Source organism: Equus caballus, chromosome 27 (genome assembly GCF_041296265.1).
Source record: "Equus caballus isolate H_3958 breed thoroughbred chromosome 27, TB-T2T, whole genome shotgun sequence".
NCBI classification, from domain to species: Eukaryota; Metazoa; Chordata; class Mammalia; order Perissodactyla; family Equidae; genus Equus; species Equus caballus.
This window is the reverse complement of record NC_091710.1, coordinates 42,152,597-42,178,717: the sequence shown is the minus strand read 5'-3', so window position 1 is coordinate 42,178,717 and position 26,121 is coordinate 42,152,597. Positions and strand designations below refer to the sequence as shown.

Below are 26,121 nucleotides of genomic sequence, written 5' to 3'. Positions count from 1 at the left end.
GAAAACCAGAGGCTTTGCAGCTCGCTAAGCTTGGTTTGCTCATTTTTTCCTCTATTTGTCTTTGGAGACTAGGAGCAGAATTCCTAAGTTAAAGGGCCTGAGTGCTGGCCTTCAGGCCTCAAGGAGAGGAGAACCTCACACAGTTCTGAGGCCGGGCTGGCAAGGGACTCCCGGCGTGAAGTTGCAGCTGCTGCAGGGGAGGCGAGCAGCCTGAGCTTGAGTCTATGCCTTGATGTGGCATTTAGGAAAAAGCAATGATGGGAAACATTTTTTAGGGGTCCCTCAGCCCAGCCTGCAACCACTTCCCAAGATACCAACACTCTCAAATACAAGTGGAAATGCCCAGAATGGAAGTTGTTCCATTATGACCATTGGCAACTCTGAGTCAGAAAAGTGGCCCAGCAAAGTGAGATTTTTAAAAATCCTTCAATGAATGGTTGCATTTTGAAGCAAAAGCATGGACAAGGTCACGAAATACTTTGCTTGACTTGTTTTTCGTAAAGTCTATCGGAAAGATCTTACGCAATTGTAATCACTCTCTCTGTTGCTAAAAGGAGATCTTTATCTCCTTTTATACTCCCCTCCCCAATATGCTCTTTCTTGCTGTCCCTCACACTTTGCTTAAACATTCCTGAAGCTGAGAATAAGCTAATAGTGGGAATGAATGAGATAAAACAGTGTTAGTTCTCATTTCCATGAGAAAAGATCGATCCTTTTGTTATGCATGCTCTGGGAAAAGAAAAAAGCATCCTCTTAATTGTATGAACTGAAAACGTGCACTCAGAGGGGTAAAAAAAGTGACTATGAAGTTCTTGCAAGCATTGCAGAGCATAACATAGTCATCGCAAGCAAGTAAACCCATCCTACCTGCATTATATGTATAAGGAGTATTATACATGTCTGTGTCATCATCTAGAAAATGAAACATAAATATTATGGTAATAAAGATTTGGTCACCATATCAAAACAAGACAGCAGAACTTCAGAGAAACAACAGAAATTTGTTAGAAAACCAATGCGTTTTGCCTAGTTCATAATACCATTTTTAAATTTTCAAGTATCATTCTTTTGCTGGTCCTCTGCAGATTGATCTCTCTTGTCTGGAACATGTTTGCTCTGCTGCCCTCTTCAGAGCAGAAAAGGTCAGGCCCTTTTCCTCACTTCCCCAGGCAGCCATCTCTTCTGGATCATGAATTTCCTGAAGTTAGTGCTTTAACGATTTCTTGTCAACTCAGTGAAACCTACTTCTGCTCCCTCTCTTGAAAAGGAGCGGACTTGTGTGGACAGAGGACTAATGAGTCTGTTTAAGTACACAATAAGCCACATCGGTTTATATTGTGGAAAGGGAAGGGCAAAGGGATAGACCAGAACACGTGGGACCCCTGCAAGTGTCACTTTGTAAGAGGCTTCTTGGCAGCTTATGGCTGACGCAGGGGCACAGGTGTCCATGATTTGGGGGGTGATGAAAGGAGAACAAGGAGGAATGTTGAAAAGAAAGAGGGAGGGCCACGAAGTTTGCTAAGGTCTTCACCTTCTGTGTGAACCAAAACTGTGTATACATACACATCTTTAAACCCACAAGGACTTTGAAGAAAACGAAACAACATACATACCTGGCTTGTGCACCATGTGAATCTGCTTAAACATTGTCTTGTACCAGTCCTTCGGTCGGTCAACAGTCTATAAAAGGGAACATCCAATAGTTACAAAACTTGTTCCAAAGAAACATTGTCCCTCGATACTTTTCTTTCTATATTTTGTCTTTTTTAATATCAGATTTCTGTTCTGTGATAAAAAAAATCTATTTCATGATGACAATACCAGTAATGTATCCAATTATGCATGCAGTTTGTAAATATGTTAGCCTTGTTTGAATTTAGGCTGCACTGGAACATCCCATGCTATGGTTTTATTTTTTCTAGATCATAGCTGTGCTCAGAACTAGATAGCTGATATTTGCACAAATTTATGTAAAAATAACTTAATAAAAGTTATAATGTTGTAATAGCTTGCTTCACTTCTTTTGATGACAATTATCATTATCCTTAAAAGTCTTTCAGTGAGAGTTCTGTTCAAGACATTATTTTTAGAATGAGCTAGAGAGTATTTTTGACTCAAACTATCTTCTGATCATCAGCTTAGAACTAGAGAAATAAAAATTTGATACTTGCTAATCTAAGTTACTAAAATATTGAATGTAGTAAACAATCTGGGGTCCTGGAGTCAATCTAAAAATGTAGATGTTTCAAGTTGTTTTCAACATGATGATTACATTTAACATGTAACATGATGGTAACATTTGCCTTGCTAAATAGTAAGTGCCTTGACAGCAAAAACTCCTTATGCACCCAGGCTTTTGACAAGATGAAGTCAGTGGGCTGCAGTGGAAAGACGAAATTAATGTCAGATCAACCTAGGTTCAAATCTTGGTTACTTTAATAACTGTTTCTTACTTCCTAGCAACATGAATTTGGGCAACTGAGGTAAGCTTTTAGAGCCTGAGTGTTCTCTCTCTAGAATGAAATAACTGTATCTTCGCCACAGGATTGTTATGGAAATTGAATGAGATAATGTATATGAAAAGGCATAGAACAATTCCTAGAATATAAGAAATGCTCAATAAATAAAAACAGTAGGGAACTTCAGATATTTATAAAATAGAATAATGGATGAATCCAGGTTACTGGATGGAACACTACCCTGTTATGTATCTGTGAAAGTAAACATACACCTTTATATTCAAAATTAAAGATTTTGCTTGGCAAGATCTTTCTCTCAACCTTTCCAGAGCGACTGGGGCAAGAAGCTCAATCATTCTGTGTACAGTCACTAATATACTAGATTTTCCAAGACAGTACTCTTGATATAAAATATTGTTAGAACAGCCACAAAAATATTCTTGTACTTGTTAGACTGGGTTTTGGTTTTGATTTTTGTCTTTTTTTGCTTTTGGTAAGGAAGATTGGCCCTGAGCTAACATCTGTGCCAAGCTTCCTCTACTTTATATGTGGGACACTGCCAAAGCGTGGCTTGATGAGCAGTGTTTAGCTCCATGCCCTGGATCCAAACCCGCCAACCCTGGGCCACCGAAGTGCAGCATGTGAACTTAACCACTACACCACTGGGCAGGTCCCTGGTTTAGATTCTATAGCAAGATTTTTCCCTCAGAAATGTGGTCATTGCATTTTTCATCTGGAAATTGAACGTTTTGTGCTATATCTAAATTTATTTTGCTCTCTGAGAATATCTGATTCTGGTAATCTCCACAAATAACGATTAACATTAAGGGCTACTTGACATTTTGTGAATCACCTCTTCGTTCATTCAAGGCTCTCTACCATGGAAAAATTGAGGGGATTGTTGATTGACCTTATATTCAAATGGTGGGAGCCGGTGGGAGGGGTGCAGTGATGAAGCAAGAGTCTAGCTATTATTAGCTGGTTTAAACGAAGTAGCTTAACACGTATCTTGAAGCAACACTTATTTTCGTAAAAGATAGATTTCTCTTTCATTAAACTTTATTTCCTTTACAGTACTCAGCAACAAAAAATAAGATAGAACTTTGTGCAAAAAGGATTCCCAGCCATACCTGGACGCAACCAATGGCAACAAGGAAGCCTAAGAAATAAGTTACGTCACTATATATGGCAATGAATCTTGACAGACAGGATTGTTTTCTTCACTTGCTGGAGGGCACATATCAAACAGGATCTCAGTTCTCTCATCTGCTAGCTTTATATGGTGAGCACAGAGATGCCAGGAAATGCCCAGTGGGTTGGCAAAGAGGAATATGAAACTGGTAAAAGGAAATACTAAAACCTTATGTCCCTTCCTAAAAAAAGTATTCGAAGCATTTAAAGCTCCTTTTATAAATACCATCATGGAGATTGTTGTGGCTACTATTGAGATGAGGTAAATAGATGTCTACTCAAATTTGAGGAGGGTTATTCTTGCATGTGTCCTTCAAAATTATTTTGCATGGACAGTAACTATGAGTAATTCAGGATCCAGTTGTTGTCTAGAACCTTGGCTGAATACACCTGAATTTTTATATCCTTATAGTTTACAAAACATCGGAACTCTACATCGATTGATCATGCAGACATTCCCCAAAAGGGAAAAGACACGTATTTTCTACACAATACTATACCGTTAATCTGTTTTTGCCCCTTTCCAGCTTTGAAATTGCTTAAACGGTGTTATATCTGAACTAGAAGAAAAGAATCTTGTATTTCACTTAACTAGCTGGCCTTAATTAGACAATCTCCTGGGACCTGAACCCTAGCGATTCTTGTTGTTATTGTTAAGAATGGCAGTAAAAGGCTAACAGACGTCCCAGTCACATGAGGGGAACAGGCTGGGAGCCGCTTCCCTTCGTTTGAATAGCTCAAAGGTACATTTGTTGACTCTTGGCTTTCTAGAGTTTCGAGGTTACTTTACAAAATTTTGTTTCTTTGGTATATGCTTGGTGTGTGAAGTGAGATGATAACACGATACATGGAGACAGTACCGTTTGGTGCATACACCCAGCAGAAAGCCCAGGCAGAGCAATTAGAGCCTGATTGTCATTACTTTCTACAGGGACCAGAGGGAAAAACAACCTTTGCAGATTCTTGGCTGCCGTGGCTCAGAGACGGCCTGACTCAACATTTATAAACACAGCTATACTTGGGGATGTGCTCTCCAAGCCAGAAAAAGAGGAAACAGGACCAAGAGTCTTCACAGACCGGTACCTTCTTTGTAAAGTTAAAGAGTCTAAATAAGAGCACAACTGTACATAAAAATTATGGTTCCTTATAAGGAGTTTCTGGGTTGCTTATATTTGATTTTCTATTTTATAGAAGGGAAACGAGCATTGAAGGTTTAGTCTATATGTTTGCTTATGAATACCTAAACATGCTTTTGAGTGGGCAGAAGATAAACAAACAACATAAACATTTTAATATTTCTTGATTTGCACTAACCATCTACAACAGCTCAGTTTTTTCCTTTTGAAAACTAAGAAGAGAAGCCTTGCTACTTAAGAAAATTATGTCTTATGGATAAAAAAAATGGTGCAGCTTTGCATACCCATTGTTACATATCATTTATTGACTTAAAACACACAAATCATTTATTGACTTACGACACATGCAGAGGTCTCAGATAAAATTCTTTCAGACAGAATCCATAACTACCAAGAATCCGGGATTTCCTAATTTATGTATATACCATGCCTCAAAGGTCAATTAAATAAAAACATTGACACCATACCTGTCTGACACTTATCTCTACATTATTAGGAAGAAATTCAAGTTTAACCATTTTGAGTCAGAAATCTTAAAAGAGGAACAAATGACAAAACACCATCACCAGAAACATAGAGTCTCTATAAGATTAACAACGTTAGTCACAATCCCTGAACTTTTTCTGTCACTTAAATATGACAATCATCAGTTCCAGAATAGAACTTTTGGACTTTATAATTAGTCACATTCAACGTTCCAGAATCTAATGAGTCTAAAATCCCAGAGACTGCTATACAAATTTACTCCTTGGCTCCCAATTGTAATTCGGATGCTTGGAATAATCAATTTTCAACTCTTCTCTCTGTATATAGAACACAGGATTCCCATATGATGAACGCAAATTCAAGGAGAGAAGAAACCCCCCACATTTTATCTTTAGTTCCTTTTGAGTGTCTCCAATCATACCTGCTTTTTTTCTGCTCTTTCCATTCTTTTCCTCTATCCACTATTATTGTTTTTGGCCCCCCAGGTTTGCATTTAAGGGAAACAGCCCTTGGCAACGCCCCATCCAGTTATGTGGGTGCTGCAGACACAGGGAGCTCTGTTGCAGCCTGAGCTCCGTTCTTACCCTGTCTCCCCATTTCACCTGCAAAGGCCTTGCTGCTCTCATCCTGGTTCCCCCAGTCCTCCTCCTCGCCGGCTAGCACAAACCTCCTCTTCAAGCGGACTGGGTCAGCAGGCAGCTGCCGGCCCAAGCTCTCAGTGCTGCCTCTGCTGCTGCTGAGCTTTGCCAGAAGGGGCTGCCCTGACACAGTAAGCAATGCTCTGGCAGAGTTTAAAGACTAAAAAAAAAAAATCCAAACACTTTCACTTATTAGCCCTGGGAGAGCTCTCAGCAGGCACAGCTGAAGAGGGACACTAAAATGTGTATTTTCTTCAGTTTTTCCTTCCCAAGACATTAATTCCCTTCCCTCCAATCATCGCACCTCCCAACTCCCAATTCACAGCTCCCAATCTCCTGGTGTTAACACACATCCATTTCAAGAAACACATCACTGGTTTATTTGCAATGCACGTGGGAATTCAATGCAGCTGAAGAATTCACGTTTTCTTGTTCCTTCTCTTTTCTCTCTATTACCTTAACACTCCTCGGTAAAAGGTAAAACAAAACGAAACATACTTTTATCGTTTAACAAAATCATAATTTTCATGATTTTTAATTGAAATGGAAAAACAGCTTGTGTAATTATCTCCCACCGACAGTTCCCTTTCTCTGCCGCACACAGCATAATATTCATGAGAACTCAGATGGCACACAAGGCAATCCTCATTATATAAGACCATAGGAATGCACAAAGCCACCGACAATCCATCCTTTGTGGAGTCTGTGCACAGCCCCAGAGCGACGCACATGCTGGCATTTCCTACCGTTCTAATTGCCGTAGGGATTCCAGACTCATCCACGGGCCCGATCCCCGGGTAATGTGGGGCTTTGATGACCGTCACCCTCTTCTCTTCCTCTGAGGATCTGTACAGCGGTATGGAGCTGCCCACTGTGCCGTCCAGAGATTGTGCGTGCTGGGAGTATGTCTCCGTGGAATCTGTGCAGAAAATTTGGTGAAATATATTTGATGCAGGAAGAATCACAAATTAATGGTGCTTCTTGTATTTTTATTGTCAACTTGTATTTCACTCATTACCACTTTTAACTCATTTACCTTAAATTTGAGCCACTCATTGTTAATATGTAGGTATATATTGAACAGACCTTTAATAACAAGATACTCATCATTTTATGAAGACAGACGAGGGGAAGAATGACATCTGTTTAAAGACCGTGTGATGGTGTGGCAGCCACTGTAAGAAAGCACTTCATATACATTATCTCATCTCACCCTTCTAGTAATCTTGGAGGGGGGTGATCTGTTTTACAGATGAGGGGCAGAAGCTGAAACAAGTTTAGTAATTTCCCTCAGGCCATAATTAATATTACTTTTGTGAAACTGCTGACTAGCATTATTTAAAAGTACTGAAATGTACTCTTAGGACAAAAGATGTGACTGTTGAGTCTACAACAGTGATTTCATAAATATAAGTGAAAACAAAAATCACAGCGAGACATCTTCACATCCAAACATATACTTAGATGTGAAGGCTTATAGGTAAATAAATGATTTTAAATTATTAGTATTAATTTTTGTTTAAGTCACCATGATGGCCATAATATCTTTGCTTTTAAAATACCAAAACCCATGACTTCCTGCCCCTTGAGTATGAAATTTGCCCTAAGCATATAAATTAGATGAGATTCTTCATGTTTCTGTCTTATGCCATCTTTATGAACTTTTAGGATGCTTTCATAAGAAACAGAGAAGACATATACATACTATATGTTCCACTGACTCTTAGTTCACAGATATTTACGAAAATCAACATCACCACCATTTATCTGGTACAATTGATAATATGACTTCCTGTTTTGTTTACCATAAATTTCAAAATTTTGGTGACCAAGAATGATTCTTTGCCATGGTTTATCAGATCTGTCACTCAGATAGGTTTCTTTTTATGTGGATATCTAAAAGTCCTGATGTTTCAGCGTAGCATTGATTACGTATCTATGTATATAGGTACGTATCTATCAAAAGATATGACTGTGTTTTTTGTAGCAAATTTATATAAAACTTCATAAGTAAGATTTTTAAAAAAATTTACTCATCACTATAAAGATAAGTAGGGATAAGACCTGTGTAAACTAAAATCCATTATAAAATTTATTATTATGACTATTTTGGGTTTAGTTTGCAAAAGCAAAGCATTTTCAATCCATTTCTGATGAAGAATGAATAAGGCTAGGAATAAAACTACTTTATGTGCCATTGTATGTTAAAGTAGTATCTTTTCCAGGAAACTCCGAATTTAGACACAAGGTGATATTTGACTCTGATTTTCCATTTAACTCCAAAAAGGATTTGAGTGTGCAACCATGTTGCTAGTATTCCTATCAGGCAACAGTTATCTTTTGAGCTCCTAGTATGTGCAAAGTCTGAGACTAAGAAAAAAATATTTAACTCTGTCTTCATTGATGGTTCATAAGATTCTATGAACTTATAGCTTATATAATATGTTAGCCTTTTATTATTATCTTATAAGATCCACTCTCATTTTTGCAGTCTTTTGTCCTCAACTAAATATAAATTTCCTCTAGGGCGGGATAGATTGGTATGTTCTTCTCAGGACCCAGCTCAGCACTGGCCAGTTGGAATTTGTTCAATGTTTATATAGAGAATTTCTTTCTGTGCAGTAGAGTTTATATGTAAAATCTATCATTGATATGTTCTAATATAAAACCTCTTCTACATTCAAGTATTTATACATTTTGTTTGTTGGGAGGAGGGACAAAATTGTGTTCATGAAGACAGGCAATGGAGACAGTCAGACTTTGATAATAATAATAATGTGGGAAAATGTTATGGCTAGAATAATTGTAGAGTTTGACTATAGATGTATGATAATGCATAGCTCCATAAAAAAATCTAGCTATAACAGACTCCCATTCTAATACTACACTATAGACTGACTGTTTAAAGGACAACATTTTGGCATAAGGACTTTCTACTTTCTTAGACTCTAAAAGGACATCATTATAAAATTCACAGCTGATCCCAGGAGGAGCATTAGAGAAGGCACAGGTATATTTAGACTTTCCAGTAATGAGTCTCATGGCTACATGGAAGTCTTATCGAGGTTTTGTTGACTATAGAAGTTGAGTTCTACAATGCATGTCCTGGATGTTGACATAAAATATTCCTGGGTAAACTAATAGCATCATGTTCTTTTGATACACAAACAGAGTTGGGGAAGAGGGAGTGTTGTCTGCTGCCCAAGAGGAAATAAGAATTCAAGCCATGCATTCTAGTTTCTTCCTCTCTGTTGTTGGTCGGTGGCAGCCAGAGGATTGGTCCTCTCCTACTTTTCTGAGAGCTGTGCTGTGGTTACCTTGTCCTCTGCTTTCCTCCCTGCTTCCTGTGGCCCTGGAAGTCTACCAGTTGCTCCACATCATGGAAACTTTTTCAGCTTGAATTCAGATGATGGTTCAATTTGGTCTGTTTTTTTTAATGATTTGGGTTATTTTTTTTTTTTTTTGCATTTTTTGAAAACCAAGAAATATTTGTTACATTATTTTCTAAACCATCCAATATATTTTGCCACATAAAAATGTTTCTATCATTATATAGCACAGCTTCTTTCCCAAGAGGCTTCAAAGAGTTCATGAACCCCATGAAATTGTATGCTTACAAATTTTTATGAATGTTCAAATCTTCCTTTTTTTTCTGGAGGAGAGCTATATCTTTCATCTAATTCTTAATTCCCGAAGATTTAAGAACTCTCTATAAAATTCGGGATTCATCATTTAGAGGAACCCACATCCCTCACTGATGGTCTCTGGCTTCAGTTAGAATAGTAGTTTACTACTCTATGAGGCATCCTGTCCCTTTGTTAGACTGTTCTAACCATTAGCCAGTTCTTCTTTATATATACCAAAAGAATTTCCTACAATGAAAGCTCTTCCACAGAAGAATAGGCTGCCTCGAACATGGATGGTATTTGCTATCCATGGAAACACTCTACATGAATGTTCTCCTGGCGGTGTGCCCTCTCCTCTCCCCAACTATCCACCTTTTCTCTCTACACCACCACCCCAAAGCTCTAATAGCCTTTTCCAGACTCAGGTATAAATGAAGTCATCATCTTGGAATAGCTGGGTGTTATTTTCTCCAATGTTGAGTCTATGCCATCTCTAATTCCTCCCCTAAGATAGGGTCATTGAATAGTGGAGTGTTGAATGCTTCTGCCCTCCTTTTTGAAAAATTAATTTGATGTTTTATATTTTTTTTCATGTGGTTTGTACTTGCTATATCAAAATGGTCATGAAAATCATGACTGTCAAAGGACTTACCCAGTGACCGGCCATGCTGCATGATCATGCTTGAATTGAGTGAGCCTGGTAGAGAGTAAGCTGACGGGGAAAATGGCCTTTGATAGTAACTCATGGGACTCACTGCCCCTCCAGAGTTTCCATTCACTGTTATCTGGCTCTGAGAAAAACGCAAAGACATCCCGTTAAACCACAGAGTCCCGTAAACACCATTCCTTTAGATGACAATAAAAGACTTCCATTCAGATGACAGTCATCAGCTGTCAAGTTTCTATTTACTTTGGAAACTGATGTCTAGAGAGAGAGGGTACATTTTTTCAGTGTCTTCTCTATCTTCCTTTATTTCTGAAAATCACTCTCTTACATGTCAGAGGACATAGGAGGCAACTAGGAAGGATGAAAGCAGCTGACTAGTGCCCGTGCCACTCTGCCAACAGAGATGCCGAAAGGTATCAGTAGGAGTCACTATAAAATAAACACGGAGGGCAAGTTTCCTCTTATAATCATGACTTTAGTTGTCAAAACACAGTCACGCTGCACTGCATGCAGGATTCGAAATGAATATTCTCTGACATAGTAGAGGGATTGGTTCTCAGACTTAGGGATATCCTCTAGTGAATAAATATTTCCAGGGCAAGGTGACGAACATAAGGAACACTATTGATTGGATTTATATATCATGAAGCAATCTATCCTAAGAGAATCAAATACCAGGCAGAGTATCAGAAAGATATGTTAAACCATTGACTTCTCCCTACTCCAATCTCATTTAGCACTTTATGGGCCTCTGTTTTGTTTCTTAATAATTTATTGTTTTAATTGCCTTATATATGAGTATTTTATATCCCCAAAATTATTTCAAGCTTCTTGTTGGGAATGGTCATATACATGCTTCTTATATATATCTTTTTAGAACATGCCACCTGATGCTAATAACATGGTAGATATTCAAGAGATACATATTCTAATTGAATTGAATGAGCTTAGTTCACACAGGTTGAGCTCACCACTATGAAGCATGCATATCTATGCACAAGACAAGCCTGAGCATTCAGGAGATTATATAATGCATGCGAATGAGACCAAACATTAATTAGTAAGAGCATTTAGTTAAAATGACCTTAGAGCTGAATACACACAAACACACATATGCACATAGATAAACAACCATAATTTGTGAACTTTTTCTACTCTTTTTTCCCCTCCCCAAAGCCCCAGTGCATGGTTGTATATCCTAGTTGTAAGTCCTTCTACATGAGCTGCCACCACAGCATGGCAGCTGAAAGATGGGTGTGACCGAGAAATGAACCTGGGCTGCCAAAGTGGGGAGAGCTCCAAACTTTAATCACTAGGCCATCAGGGCTGGCTCTTCTACTCTTTTTAAAACAAAATAAACTTCTATTACACGGGCCTGAAACATAGATGGACAATATATATTTTCAAATGACCTAGAATAAATCTACTAAATCTAATTTCATTCCTTTGTGGTCATACCACGTCTGTCCTAAAGTCAATAGACATTTCGTTACAATGATTGTGCTTGTTGATTAAGTACTTCTCTAAGCTGCTACAGAAACCACTCTCACATCATAAGCAACCGTATCCTGAGGACCTTCTACCTGAAGAGCACTGGACATTCAAATAAGCGTGAGGCACTGGCCACCCAAATACCTCAGAGCCCTTATGCACCTTTGACGAATCATTTGAGAATATTTTTGCTTCCTTGCCGAAATCAAGTTTGGTTGATCTTTGAGAAACTATTGTTATAATGTGTTATAACTAGTGTTAAAAGCAGGGGAATTCTTCTTATTAAAAATCTTCATGTATTATGTTACTAAACTTAAGAAAGTTGCCCTGAATCCTCTTTCAATGGTTTGAATAATATTGATTATGGGTTAAAAAAATAAATACTGCAAATAGATTTACTCTCTCGTGTTAAACCAATCTGGATTTTACTAATGAAATAATACCTGCAGAATTTCAGCAAATAGTTTATTGCTGTAGTGAATTAATTATTTGAAAAATCACCACATGGAGAATCTATACACAATTCAAATTGCTACTTGAAACTAACTTCAGCTGCAGTTAACTCTGATTGTGCCTACAGGACTACATGTATAACTCTAAGACTCCTGAATGGTCTTAAAAACAGAAGATCAGATAGGTTAGTACATAAATTGATATACTATCACTGCTTTGTAATTTTGGTTAAAGGCCCTGATAACATTCCTTGAAGCTTGAAGTTAAGAACTATTGAAAGCATAGTGGAACATGGACAGACCCATGCCTGCTGAGCTCCTGGCGCTAATGTGAGGGAGGCACTCTGGGTGGTGGTAGTCCTGGAAAGTGAAGCTCCCTCTGTAGCCACTTGCTCAACTGAAGATTTCAGTGCAAAGTTTTATACCCAGCCATTGAACGCATACTAAATTCCATACAATAAAAACGATCTTTTGTCTACTGTAATTGCAATGTCTTGAAAAACAAATGGCTTATAATATTTCTCCATGCGTGAAATTTGCAGATTTATGATCTTGATACAAAATAAAAACTATGTAGCACAACTAAAGTTTTGTCTATGACGGTGCTTTTTAGAATTTCACTATAAGATCAATTTTTAAAAAAATTTCCATTCTTCCTCTAAAGTTATGTGCCTTTCAAATTGGAGCCATACATGCAATTGAAAATCTGGGCCATAAAATCTTGAAGCATTTTAGTCATTCATAAATCATTAATTAAGGACTGCTTGTCATATAGACATATTTAGATGATATAATATGCACAGAAATATTTATATATTGCTATAAGTGGAAGATAAATTATTAATCTATAAAATAATAAATGTATTCATAAATTTCTACACTGGAATGGCTCAGGAAAAATAATTCCCCCAAAATCACAGCTAAATTTCTGCAGTGTACATTAAGATTATTGACATCATTCACTCCTGTAGTTGGGTTCAAAAGCAGCAGCTGTTAGTGAAAAGGGAGCAAGAAGAATTAGCACCATGCAGTCAGTAATCATATATGTGAGAAAAAAGGATATACAAATTATTCACCCATGACACATTCATATGAATCTCTGAGGTAAACTGTTATCTACCAGGATTTAATACTGGCTTAAAATTTTTGCAAAACTTCACACTCTTTGTATAATCTAATCATCATAATATTATATGTATACTTATCTAAATTTCTCACATAACTTCTTAAGGCAAATCACTATACAACTCATTAGCTGGAGCAATACAGTGCAAACATAACTGACTGCAAAAGGAATGAAGAGAATATAACTGAATTTTTCAGCCCAAAGTAGGCTTATGAGGATGACCGTACTGGATTTCCCTCATATACTGTATAGAATGGGTGTACTAATAATCCACACCTATGCGAATAACAATGCTCAGCGGCAAAATGAGATGGTAGGCAACGACTCAGTCGTTTTGGCCTTTGGAGATCTGTTAAAAAATGATGGAGGCCAAGGAAGGAAGAATAATTACGCATAGCAGCAGGAGTGGTTAGCGTGGTGCCATCTGTCATGGCAGACCTCTAAGCCAAGGTGGAGAAGCTATTTCAGAATGGTCAGTGGTGTCGGAGTTGGCTACCTGCAGCTCATCTGGGATGGCTGGGGGGGACTTGCTCCATGAGCAGGAGGAGCACTTCCCCTGGGAGAAGTTTGTAGTGAGACCCTGTGGCATTTCTGTGGATAAGGCGGTCAGGAGCAAGGAGCGGGTGGTTTACATAAACAATGTGAAAGGGTCAGAGGTCCGTGCAGGTGTGAAGGCCCCACATCAGCAGGTGGCGGCAGGGTAAGTGATGCGGGCCTGGAGCCACCGTCTGATGAGAAAGTAGTTCGGTTACAAGGTACCACAGAAGGAGGGCATGAAGAAGAGGCTTCTGGTGTGGTTTGTCTGTGTGTCTGTGAAGCATTTACCTCCAGCACATTGGCAGTTAAGTTCTGGTTTCCAAGCTGAGTTTGAGGAGAGAATAAGAAGAGATATAAATGATCCAATTAATAAAAACATCTCTTTTTGCAATGTGGCAGAGAAGGCAAAGCATCAGTTTGATTTGCAAGCACTTTAAGGAAGTACATTCAGACGGATTAGGTGCCAGCCACACAGTACAGATAAAGCATGAAAACATGAAGAAAAGGAATCCAGTAAGTGTGTTTTGGAAATAAGACCAGTTTTCACACAGCACTGCATCATAATTTTGGGTGGGGGCTTGAGAGCACTAGCATTAAGGAATTTTTTCCTCAGTAGTTTTAGTTTTTGTGCTTGTGACAGCAAAATGCTATCAGGTTGTCTACTGGTCAGCAGAATTAGTTTTCCATTCACTAAAAAAGTATTTGTAGCCATCCCCCCAAGACAATATTCCCAAAATATAAATCAATTTGCCTCACTTTTTCTGACTCACAGATCTAAAGACTGATCAAACTAAAAAGAACTAAGTGGAAAGGGAATTTTGTTTTCTTTCCAACCACTGAATCTCTTTTTTGATTTTACTATAAACTACTAAAAGAATTGAACTTTAAAATATCCTAGCGGTGCAAATAGCGGTATCTACGTGAAGATGAAGTGAAAAAGAAAACCAGCCACTAACAGGGGTTAGAATATACTCTAGTTGGTTAGAACTACTGTTGGTTTTAAATGGTAGGTAAAGGAGAAAGAAACTGGAGGAGAAAGGAAAGGTTCAATACCTCCAAGGCTGTATAACCCAGGAGGCTAAACATGGCGGAGGGGTTGTCTGTAAAAGGAAGAGTGTGGACGGCCCATTAGAGGTTTTGTAGCTATTCATTCTAACCTTGGTGATGTCTGTGTGCACGTGTCAAATATGATGATAAGCATCAGCCTCAACATGAGTGAACAAAACTCTGAAGGAAATTTTGTTTTTCTTACTCCCCAGCACCTCCACAATAGAGGTTTTTTTTGAGTGTTTGGTGTGGTGCCAGTTGTAAGATAGCTAGCCAAAAGTATTGTAGGATATTAGTAGGAGGATGGGGAATGAAGGCAAAAGAACTGTATAAACTTAGAAATCTTGCCTAGTAAAGGGTTAAGTGGTACCATTTGATGTTCTTGACCAGTCATCATTTTCATAACGGTTGATGTCAAGCAGACTGTTGATCTCATAAAAAGTCATATTTTTTCCCTTGGACTTTTAATTGAATACTTAAAAAAAATATCCACCATATAAAAAGGTCTCTCTTGGCCACAGACACCTTAAAAATCTGATGAAAGCTATTGGTCCTTCTCTTAGGAAAAATGCACAAATTCACGTACATATAAAATTCTGCCTGACCTTTGGTATTCATAGGTACTCTAAAGCACATTCTTAATCTAACAGGTTAAGAAACTCCAACTCGGGATTAAAAAACAAATTTTTATTCTATTTTCACTTAATAAGCTTTTTTGTTGTGTTTAAATACACTCATTATAAATGTGATACTTTTTTACTGTATATGGCTTAAAATCTCTAGACTTAACTGACAGAAATCTTAGTTACCCAGAACTTAAAATATTTTAGTAGACATGTATCTTTTTTATTAGTAAATTTTTATAATAATTGCAGATTTTATTGGAAGTAAAACTATAATAGTATGAAAGTATAATAATTACAACTTAATATGTTAGAATTTACTAAAAGTCTGGGTGGAATTCAGTAGAGAGTAGCCTTGGGTTGGATAGTATCAAGGGAATTTCTCATAATAATGCAGTTTCACTAAAGAGGTCTCTATTTAACATGAATCTCTGCAGCTTTGCTTATGCTAAGTGAAAATTCTACTAAATAATGTAGATCATGCAAAAGGATTTGAGTTATATGTTCACAGGAGGTTTTTTCCTTTAAAATTAAAAGGAAAATCGAATAATTATAACCCTCATGGGATTGGCTTGGCCATTTCCTTTGGACTTGAGACATGTCAAAAGCTAAAGCATATTCTCTCTAAAGCCACCATTGTTATGGGTTGGGTAGCATGTTATTGTTATGTTATGGGTAATATGATCAGTTTGTTTGTACAGCATTATGTCTAGGAATAATCTTTAGCCATTCATTTATTCTTCCAAAGAGAGTATCTACAGAATACAGAACTATTTCACTTTTTGAATTTCTCTCACCACCTCCTGATATGCTCACAGTTTTGAATCTTTTAGTGTGTGTGTGTGTGTGTGTGTGTGTGTGTGTGTGTGTGTGTGTGAAGTTAACAGATGAAATGCCTCTTGGTGAGTCATACCACACTTAAATTTATATAGATAAAACTCAAAAGTTCAACCGTCTATTGGTCACCCACAAAGCTTTGAAATATCTTGGGATAAAGATGTAAATAACCTCTTAGACTAGTTGAGGCTCCTTCACATAACCCTGATGTCCACATGAATGGAATACCCTCTTAGACACAGAAGGAGAGAGAATCACAATGTATGTATTTCCCTGAGGAGCATGTGAGATGAGTAGGAGGAAAAGTGTGAAAAAGGGAGGAAGGAAGTATTTTCTCAATCTGGACTACCTTGAAGGAGGAAAACCTAATTTAAAACAGGAATAGTTGGGTTTTTTTCCTCTATTGAATTGGTGGCAGACGACTGCAGAAAACTGTTGTGGTTGTTTTGTGTCTCAGTGTTTTCAAGACCATGTAAAGTTTAAGGTGTTTGAATATAAGTCAAATGTCACCAACTTTGTGACATTTTCCAAACTGTTGGGCTATAAGGGAGAGAAGAACTAGAAAAATGAGCTTGCTGTTGTCTGGTCTCTACAAAGGAACCTCAACATACTTAATACTCTAAGAGAGAGAGTGCCTAGGTATTCAAAATAGCATTGAACCTCCTGGTCCAAATGAATTCAATCCAGAATACTGAGCAGAACCAGAGGATGAAAGAGATCACTAAATTCAGTTGAACTCCTTGAGGAATTAGGGAGCATGAGGACTCAGGAACAGTGAGCTTCAGCAGTACAAAAGTAAACCAGGTTGGATGTAAGCATTGCAAATTCAAGTGTCCACTGGGCCAGGAGTGTATCCAGAATGTGAAAATCAAGCCAGGTGTTAGATAAGAGGAGATGATAGGAACTGGAGTGGAAAAGAGAAGGCACGTTCCTCCTAAAGGTGGCCAAATGAAAAATAAAATTAACTCTGTGCCAACCAAACAAAACACATCTATCATCACACGCCCCAGACCATCAGTTTGTTAACTCAGTAGACGCAGAAACTGGAGGTGAAAAGAAAGTCATTGGATGTGGGCTTGATGTGGAGTTGGGGTATAGAGAAAGGGAGCATGGTCTGGTAGGGCCAGGCTGAGGGGGAGGCCAGTACGGCACCCATGTTGGGTGCAAAATTCAATGGAATGACAAAAACTCAGTAACTCAGATAAGCACTATTTCAATGCAATCTTAGAAAAAAAAATCAAAATCAATGGGAAAAAAATCCATACTGAACAAAATATCAAAAATTTAAATAACCAGTGCCATGCTAAGCCATATTGAAGACTGAGGAAAAAGGAAGAATTAGTATCCTGAATTTTTAATGGAAGCAATAATATAATAAAATAATAATATGTTCAAGATCTGTTGTTTCTGATCCCATTTCGATTGAGAGGACAGTCAGATTTGACAGTTTTCCCTTGACCAATGAGGATCTTAAACAAATTTTGACTAATTTAAGACGAAATAAAATTATAATAAATTATGTTTGGGTATAAATAAAATGTTTAAACAAAATAATGTTTAGTTTTAACATACCTACTTTTCAATACTTTTTTAAATACTGAAATGTTCTATAAAAAATTAAAAATACATAAAAACACATATATGGGGGATATATTATTTTTCTGTCTCAGGTTCCAAGTGGCTTGACATGGCACTGTGGTCTGGGGTCTTAACATCTCCTCCTCTAACGTCTTTAATGCCTGAGCTTCCAGGCCTCATTTCTCAAGGAACATATGAAATATGTGTTAAATATCAAGCAAAGGGATTTTGCAGGTTTTGTTTTCTATTTTTCAATAGAATTGACAGTAATTTACTTGAAAAAATGTCTAGGAGTGTGTCATATGAAAATTAATCTTTACATTAAGAAATTATTTGCATTTTATTAGGTTTCATAATGGTATTTTCATTAGTTTTTTTTTCTTCATCTGTTAGGTATGGGTACTAAAATTTCTACAAACTCAAGGAAACTGTATCTTATGTTGACTTTAAAATACGACCAGGATAATTGGAGTTGACCCTTGAAAACAAATGGTAACATAGCGAAAATTGGTGAAGCCTTGTGAGGAGTACTTATAATGGGTTCTATTATATAATTATCCATATCATTGTTTAGATTTTAAATCTCCATAGTGAATTTAAATAAACAGTTTAAGAATTTTTGTGGGAAAAAAAACCCACAGTCAATCTTTACCTCCCACCTCACCTCCTGAGGGGATAAAGAGGAAGTGCTTGGCAGCCGTGTTTGTACGAGGTGACTCCATTTCACTGGCCACAGCTGATTGTTTTGAAAGGGGAATAAGTGAACCAAACTAGGCCAGTGAGGCACTGTCTCCTTGCCAGGAATTGGGAATTTGAATTATATTACACTGAATGCCCCAGTCAGGTGGTCCTGTACCCCACAAACCCAGGTGCAAGCTCACACATAACTGGAGCCAGAGAAGGTCATGGAAATCCTCAGGCAACTTGAAGTAATGAGAGGACAGAAACTAAGAGAGGAGAATGAGGCCGACTTACAGAGAGGAGAGACAGGAACTATGTGGCATCTAAGATGGAGAAAGAGAGGGTAGCTAACTGGCCATTCTCCAGTTCTCCTAAGGCCTGGCTGTACCACCTGCATTTCATGATACAAAATTGCCCTGTGGCTTCATAATAAAAACCTTTTTTTTGCCAGAGGTCTTAACAGCCTTATAGTCTCTGCCCAAGACCTGGGTGACAACTGATCTAAAATGGTCACACAGATTTGGGTACATTGATGAGGTATGGTATCTGAAAAAAGGGAGTAAGTATTTCCACTGTACTCTGTGGAACTCAGATCAGGAACATGACTTGGAATCTGGAGAGGTGTCATATCTTAAGAGCATGGCCAGAAGATAGGGATCAAAAGTCAGATTATATTAAAAAATAGAGGCAGGAGAATCTATTTGTCGAGCTGTGGATCTGGAGTCAGACAGACCTGGGACGAAGTTTCCTCGTGTGTAAAATAGGGACATTAATAAAACCCATCTGCTAAAGCTTGTGAAAATGAAGTGAGATAATGTAAGTGCTGGTACAGTGTCTGGTGTGTTGTAATAGCTTTCAACAAATGAGAGCCATTTAAAAATTTTTTTTGATGCTTGGAAGGCACGAGAATGCTTTACAGACAGCAAAGAGCAGGGTAGGGAGTAGAACAATACTGTGAAAACTGTCATACAGCAGAGGGAAGAAACTTCATCTGTTTTGCTCTGCAGGATGAATACACAGAAGTTAAGGAAGGCAGATTATGACTCAACATTAGAAATATTTTCTAATAATTAGATCCAAGAATTTCCCAAGCAATAGCTGCCTTCTAAAGTAACTGAGCTCTCCATTCCTAAGTGTGTTCAAGAAGAGGCTGAATGCTCATCTATTCGGAGGTATGGTAGAGGGGATTCTAGATGATGCTAAATTCATACTGGGCTCCCAAATGTTCTCTACCGTTCAATCACTCAGAAACATACACAACACACGTTAGTCAGATGGAGGAATTGCCAAAGACCTGATCAACTAGTGGCATAACAAACCCACACACAAAAAGTTATGGATATTGGTTGGCCATACTAATGGAATATATGAGTGCTCGTGGCTGGTATTGGTGGGACTGGTCCAGAACACTCTATGTTCTTCACCTTTTCTATCATCCCACACTGCTGACGTTTATTCATTATTTGGCCCTCCTTAACGTCTACATCTTGATCCTACGGAGAAAAAGAGATGACTTTTCTTTCTCTTCTACTTGACAGTGAGACAAATTCCCCTCCGAGACCCCAACATATGTGCAGCAGCAGCTGTGAATGTGCAGCTTTAGCTAATGATTGATTACATTATTTCATGATAGAAGGGTCAAGTTTATCTTCCTGAAGCAAAGGGCAGAACACTCAGAAATGCTAGAGAAAATGTTGGGGTGTAGTTTTTGCTGTTTTTTCAAAGCTTCTGGCTTAGGCCTTCACTTATCTGACATTGAGAACAGTGTGACATTTTTAGCAAGAGGATATCTGTTCGCACAGTAACAGAAGGGTAAACACTTCATTTTGTGTTCTCTCTATAGGTAAATTTGTAGGAGGTAAATTAAAATATCTGCAGTATATAAAACAATTTGTCAGGTGATCAAATATGGAGAGAACTAAAATTCCTAACAGTGGGCTGCCGTTTTCTTCTTAAACTAATGGCCAGATTTTAATAAAAACAACAAAAATATGTAAATGAAACTTCTAGAACACTGAAGTTTTCTTTTCACCTCTAGGTATAGAGAATTTGTTTCTTGGATCTGCTATTTATTTCCATGGGAGGCCAATTCTTTATAACAGAGCACATATTTGGCTGACTAGAGTGTGTAGCTTACACTTCTTGGCATTTACTGAGACTTCCTGCCAGAACGTGGAACATAAGTATTTAAAATGAAAAGGTCACCACTGTGAAAGGCCATTCCGTGGAAAATGAGACTTAAAAATAAAGCATACCACAAAAGGCAAGATGTGGAAACAACCTAAATGTCGATGGATGGATGAATGGATACAGAAAATGTGGTATATGCATCCAATGGAACTTTATTCAGCCTTAAAAGAGAAGAAAATTCTGTCATATGCGAGAACCTGAATGACCTTTGGGGACGTTATGCTCAGTGAACTAAGCCAGTCACAGAAGACCAAGTATTGCATGATTCCACTTACATGAGGTATCTGAAGGAGTCCAACTCATGGAAGCAGAGGGCAACATGGTGGTTGCCAGGGGCAGGGGGGCGGAAGTTGGGGGTGGGAGTTACTTTTCAACAGGTATAAAGTTTCAGTTATACAAGATGAGTAAGCTCTAGAGAGCTGCTGTGCCACATTGTGGCTACAGTTAACAATGGTGTTGTACACTTTAACATTTGTTAGGAGGCTAGGTCTCACAGTAAATATTCTTACCACAATGAAAAAACAGTCAAAACTGCAACAGTTTTGTGCCACCTTTTGACAAAGTGTTATATAAGATGACACACCGTCGTCTTGGAACAAACTGCTGGTCAGATGAAATAAACTTTTATCCATCGGTAAAAAAGAAACACGACATATTGTTGAAAATAATATATTCTCTTTTCCCAATTAGATGCATAGTTTGGAAAAAGGATATTATTTTAAAATAACCACAGCTACTATATGTTCAGGGATTACTTTGTAGCAGGCACTGTGCGAGCTTCTTATATGCAGTATCTTATTTTTACCTCCCCGCAATGTTTTGGGATGAACACCATTATTATCCCCATTAAATAGATGAAGGAACTGAGGCTCAGGGAGAGGGAATAACTAGATGGAAGGTCTTATATGAATAACACCTTGAAAGAGCCGACTGTCCAATTGCTCTCCTCTCAATCTCTCTTAGGCCCCCTCCAAGAAGGTCTCTCTCCCCACTATGAGGTCAGTGGTAAGTTAGCACATCTCATCTTACACTTGTTCTGTCAGCAGCATTTGGGCAGTTAACCATCTCTTCTCAACGTACTTTCCTCGCTTGGCTTCTAGGGTGCCACATTTTTCTGGATTTCCTCCTCCCTTAGCAGACACTCTTTTTAGTCTACTTTCCTGATTCCTTCTCTCGCTGTTGGGATGCACTTGGGCTCAGTGCTCGGGCGTCCTCTTTTCTCTATACTGTACTCTCACCCTGGTGATCTCATTTGGTCTCCTGGCTACAAAACCACCTGTAAGCTAATGGCTTATGTCTCCAACCTGGACATTCGACCTGAACTCCAGACTCATATATCCAACTGCATACTCCACCTCTCCATCTGGATGTCTAGCGGATCCCTCAAACTTATCATGTCTCATATGGAACCTCTGTCCACCCGCCAAACCTGCGCTATCTACAGTTATCCAGTCTCAATGGACAGAGGATGGCAAATTCCATCCTTCCCCATTGCAAAGTCTCAAAACCTTGGGTCAATCTTGACTCTTCTTTTTCCCTCACCTCCCACATGCAATCTGTCAAGAAGTTCCATTCACTGATTTTCAAAATACATTCCGAATCTGATTTCTCGCCACCTCCACTACTTGCACCCTGCCTCAAGCCACCACCATTTCTCCTTTAAATTGTTGCAACAGCCACCTGACTGGCTTGCCTACTCTCCTTCTTGCCAACTATAGATTGTTCTCAGCTGAGCTGCTGGAATAATTCTGTTAGACTATATGTCAAATAACAATAGTGGCAGCCTCAAAATCCTCCAGTGACTCCCATTTCTATTGAGAATGAAAGTCAAAATCCTTGCAATGGCTATGGGGACTTCTGTCACCTGGCCTCTGTTGCTTCTAACTTCGCATCTTCTTACTCTCTGCCTCACTTACTTTCTCTCCTTCCCGCTGGCTTCCTTGCTGGTCCTCGAGCACCCCCAGCATGCTTCAGCCTTAAAGCCTTGCCACCAGGTATTGCCTTTGCTGAGAACGATCTTCCTCCTTCGAAACTCTTCTTCCTCCTCAATGAGAACCCTATGACTACCCTATTTACCTTAGACTCTGCTCCTCACGTCCCTGCTCAGCACTGTTTAGTTTATACGATGGAATTTTATTCAGCCTTAAAAGAGGAGAAAATTCTCTTGTATGAGACAACATGAATGAACTTTTGGGACATTATGCTCAGTGACAAAAGCCAGTCACAGAAGAACAAATAATCCCCTTCTAAGGCATGTCATCTACTCATTTAAGTGTTTATTAATGTTTGTTACCCCCACTCCCAATAAGGCTGTAATCATCAATGGTTTCAAATGCAGCTATGTGGCTAGAACAGACTTGACACATAATAGATGCCCAGTAAATATTTGTTGAATGAATAAAAGTGACAGGATCTTAAATCTTAACTTGTGGATCATGCTGATTCTCTAGGGATTGTGTCATAAAAGCGACTGTTTCTGGTCAGCCTGGATAGCGACCAAAGCATGAAAAAGGAAAGCTGTCAAAAGTAAGTTTTCAAACATAATAAAACCATTTAGAAGAACCAAACTATGTTAGATGAGTGAACTGAGTTGTTCACATGGTGGCGTCTGCGATGACTTCTCCTACCCTCCATCCTGGAGGGACACGTCCTGGGACACGAGTAAATCTGCTCTCTGACACTAGCACAACGCTGTCTGTTAGTGTCTCAGCTTGATTTTGCTCTGTACCTGATGGGATTGTAGAAGTCATTAATAGATATAAATAAGTTGGAACAGTGCCTGCATAGAATATACTCTTACTATTTGTTAGCTGCTATTATCATTATTGTTTTTGTTATTCTTATTAACTTATTTTATAGGGGCTCTCAGAAGACATTACCTTAATTCAAAGAAATTACTTTAATGAATAAATTTTGCATACCATGATTAGCTGATGGAGTTTTTTTTGCTTTTTTTCCGCAAATCCCCCCAGTACATAGTTGTATATTTTCGTTGTGGGTCCTTCTAGTTGTGGCATGTGGGATGCTGCCTCAACATGGCCTGACAAGTGGTGCCATGTCTGTGCCCAGGATCCGAATCAGTGAAACCCTGAGCTGCCAAAGAGGAGCGGGCGAACTTAACCACTCGACCATGGGGCCGGCCCCTGAAGGAGATATTTTAGTAGATATATGAAAATACCCGCTTACCTTTTTAATCATCTAAGCTTAAAGCTTTCACTTTATGAGTGGGGGAGGGGATGTTGGTGTCAATCAGATGTCTGTTGGAGATTTTCTATAAAGTTTAAAAATGTATCTCTTCAAGGATGTGTCTTGGACGATCTTTAAGAGCACAGCTACAGGAAACAGTATTGCACAAATTTACTTAGGTACTAGTGTTTCAATATGCCCATTACTGCTGTTGTTGCTAATAGTGTATCTTTTACTAACAGCTACCATTTATGCAGTGCTTGCTCTGTCCTAGGTAATTTACCTCTACCCTCCTTAGTCTTACCACAATCTGTGAATTAAGGATTAATGAATATTCTCATTTATTTGTTCAGACTCACAGAGAAGTTAAGATGGTGGCCCTCCCACATCACCAGAGATGAAGCATGGATTGAAATCTACAGTTTATCTTTAAAGCTTATGCTCCTGACACTACATCATTTTGTGGAGGAGCAGTGAAGACAGCCACAGTTCTCTTCTAAATAAATTAATAAATGCCAGCAGAATGATGCTATGAAGGAATTGCACATATAGGGAAATAAAGATTTACTTTCTAACAGTCTGAGTACTAAAGACTGATTAATATACTTTCTGAAATGATACATTTTAAAAGGTAGAAATCAACCACTGAGGATTTCTAATAAATACCTAGAAGGAAAAAAAGTTTTATGACATGATTTCTGGATAAAAGATCTCTGTGTATATGTATATGTGTGTGTATATATATACATATATATTTTTAATTAAAAGATATCTAGAAATTTATCAATTAATTTAGTAAGATTTTAATAGGAAGATAGTTTCTTTCTCCTTTCCCTTCCTGCTTAGAAACTAACAAAGCATTGGGTTATATGAGAAGCCCAAACTAAAGGGGTTAGGGTCTCTACAGTAGCCTGTAAGGAGAGATTGGAAAGTGGAATGGATCACCCGGCAGTCTGAGGACTGAGAGGCTGCGGCAACTGCAGATTTTTGTCTGTCTTGCTGAAGAGGTATCTTTGTAGTCTCTGGAGAAAGCTCAGGTAGCTGTTTGTGGCTTTCAGGATCACGTCCTGAAAGGGGAGCTATCTGAATGGAAAGAGATGCTGTGTGTATCTCAGGCACTGGGTTAGGGGGTGGTGAGCAAGGCTTTTTGAGAAATGATGGTACTTCAACAGATTTGGAAAACTGTGGAGTATTAAAGGGGATGCTACATCCTAGATCCTGGTTGTGGATTAGTTTCAATGTAGAAATTCTCCGAGTCTGAGAATCTTGCATGTAGTCCTCTTGTAGAAAGGGGGTACCAGTGTCAGCATTTGGTGGGGAACCAGTGCTGGAAGGTGGTTGTGGATTAGTGATTTTTTGTGTATACGACACAGTTGTGTTAGATTCTTCAGAATATACAATTGTCTGGCCGGAGTCTTCATTAGAATACATCATTCCCTGAAGAGGTTTTTTGTTAGAAAAGTACTCTGTACAGGAGGGACTTTGTGTGTTAGTTACTAATTGGTCTAAAATTTCACCCTTTGTGTGATTGGTTATCAAGCGACTACAAGAGCTCTCTTTTCTAGGTGGTGGAAGGGGTGCCTGGGTTGCCAAAAGCATCCGGAGAAAGAAATAATGTTGAAGGAAAAACAGAGAGAAAGTCAGAGTTAGTCATCAAGAAACCAGTGTTAATTCTACCCTTAAAGAAAGTAATGTCGCACCTTCTTATCATGCTATATATTTTGTTGGTTAGATAATGATCATTTTTATTCTGTTTAGAATGCATTTTAATTTATTATCAATAGCTGCCCTCTGGGGGAAAATAATTTTTACAGAGAATACATTACAAAGTTTGTCTCCATCTACATCCTGGGAAATTATATTAAAAGTGAACATATGTTCTCTTGGCATATTTTTAGACCTTGAGGTATATATTTATATACGGTGCATTTAGTCACATTGTTTCGATAACATTTTTCATATTTGTGGCACAATTTTACTAATATCTCAACACAGAGTTCCTTCAGTTAATATAATGAGCAGTTGCACAATTCATATTTATTGAGTACATAATGTATTGCTGACCTCACAACTTTGAAATCTAAATCACCAGCTGATAGCTTTTTAAGAATTAGAATATATCCTAAATATTGTTAGAGACTGACTGACTTTTATGAGCTGAATCAGAAAA

General features: G+C 38.3%; 1 protein-coding gene across 50 annotated transcripts in view; it reads right to left on the bottom strand.

Moving 5' to 3' along the window:
- The window catches only part of SORBS2 (sorbin and SH3 domain containing 2), a 332,703-nt gene that overhangs the window by 62,799 nt on the left and 243,783 nt on the right, over positions 1-26,121 (bottom strand). For 36 of the 50 annotated variants that reach the window (XM_070253148.1, XM_070253152.1, XM_070253122.1 and 33 more), the window contains 4 exons: positions 10,189-10,327; positions 6,657-6,829; positions 1,614-1,680; positions 868-912 (listed from right to left, as the gene is read on the bottom strand). In XM_070253148.1, coding sequence (XP_070109249.1) covers positions 868-912; positions 1,614-1,680; positions 6,657-6,829; positions 10,189-10,327 — 424 coding nt within the window. Of the gene's footprint in view, positions 1-867; positions 913-1,613; positions 1,681-5,874; positions 6,248-6,656; positions 6,830-10,188; positions 10,328-14,097; positions 14,134-24,896; positions 25,533-26,121 lie in introns of those variants that run through there. The other 14 variants (XM_070253135.1, XM_070253139.1, XM_070253137.1 and 11 more) reach the window with 3 other exon arrangements.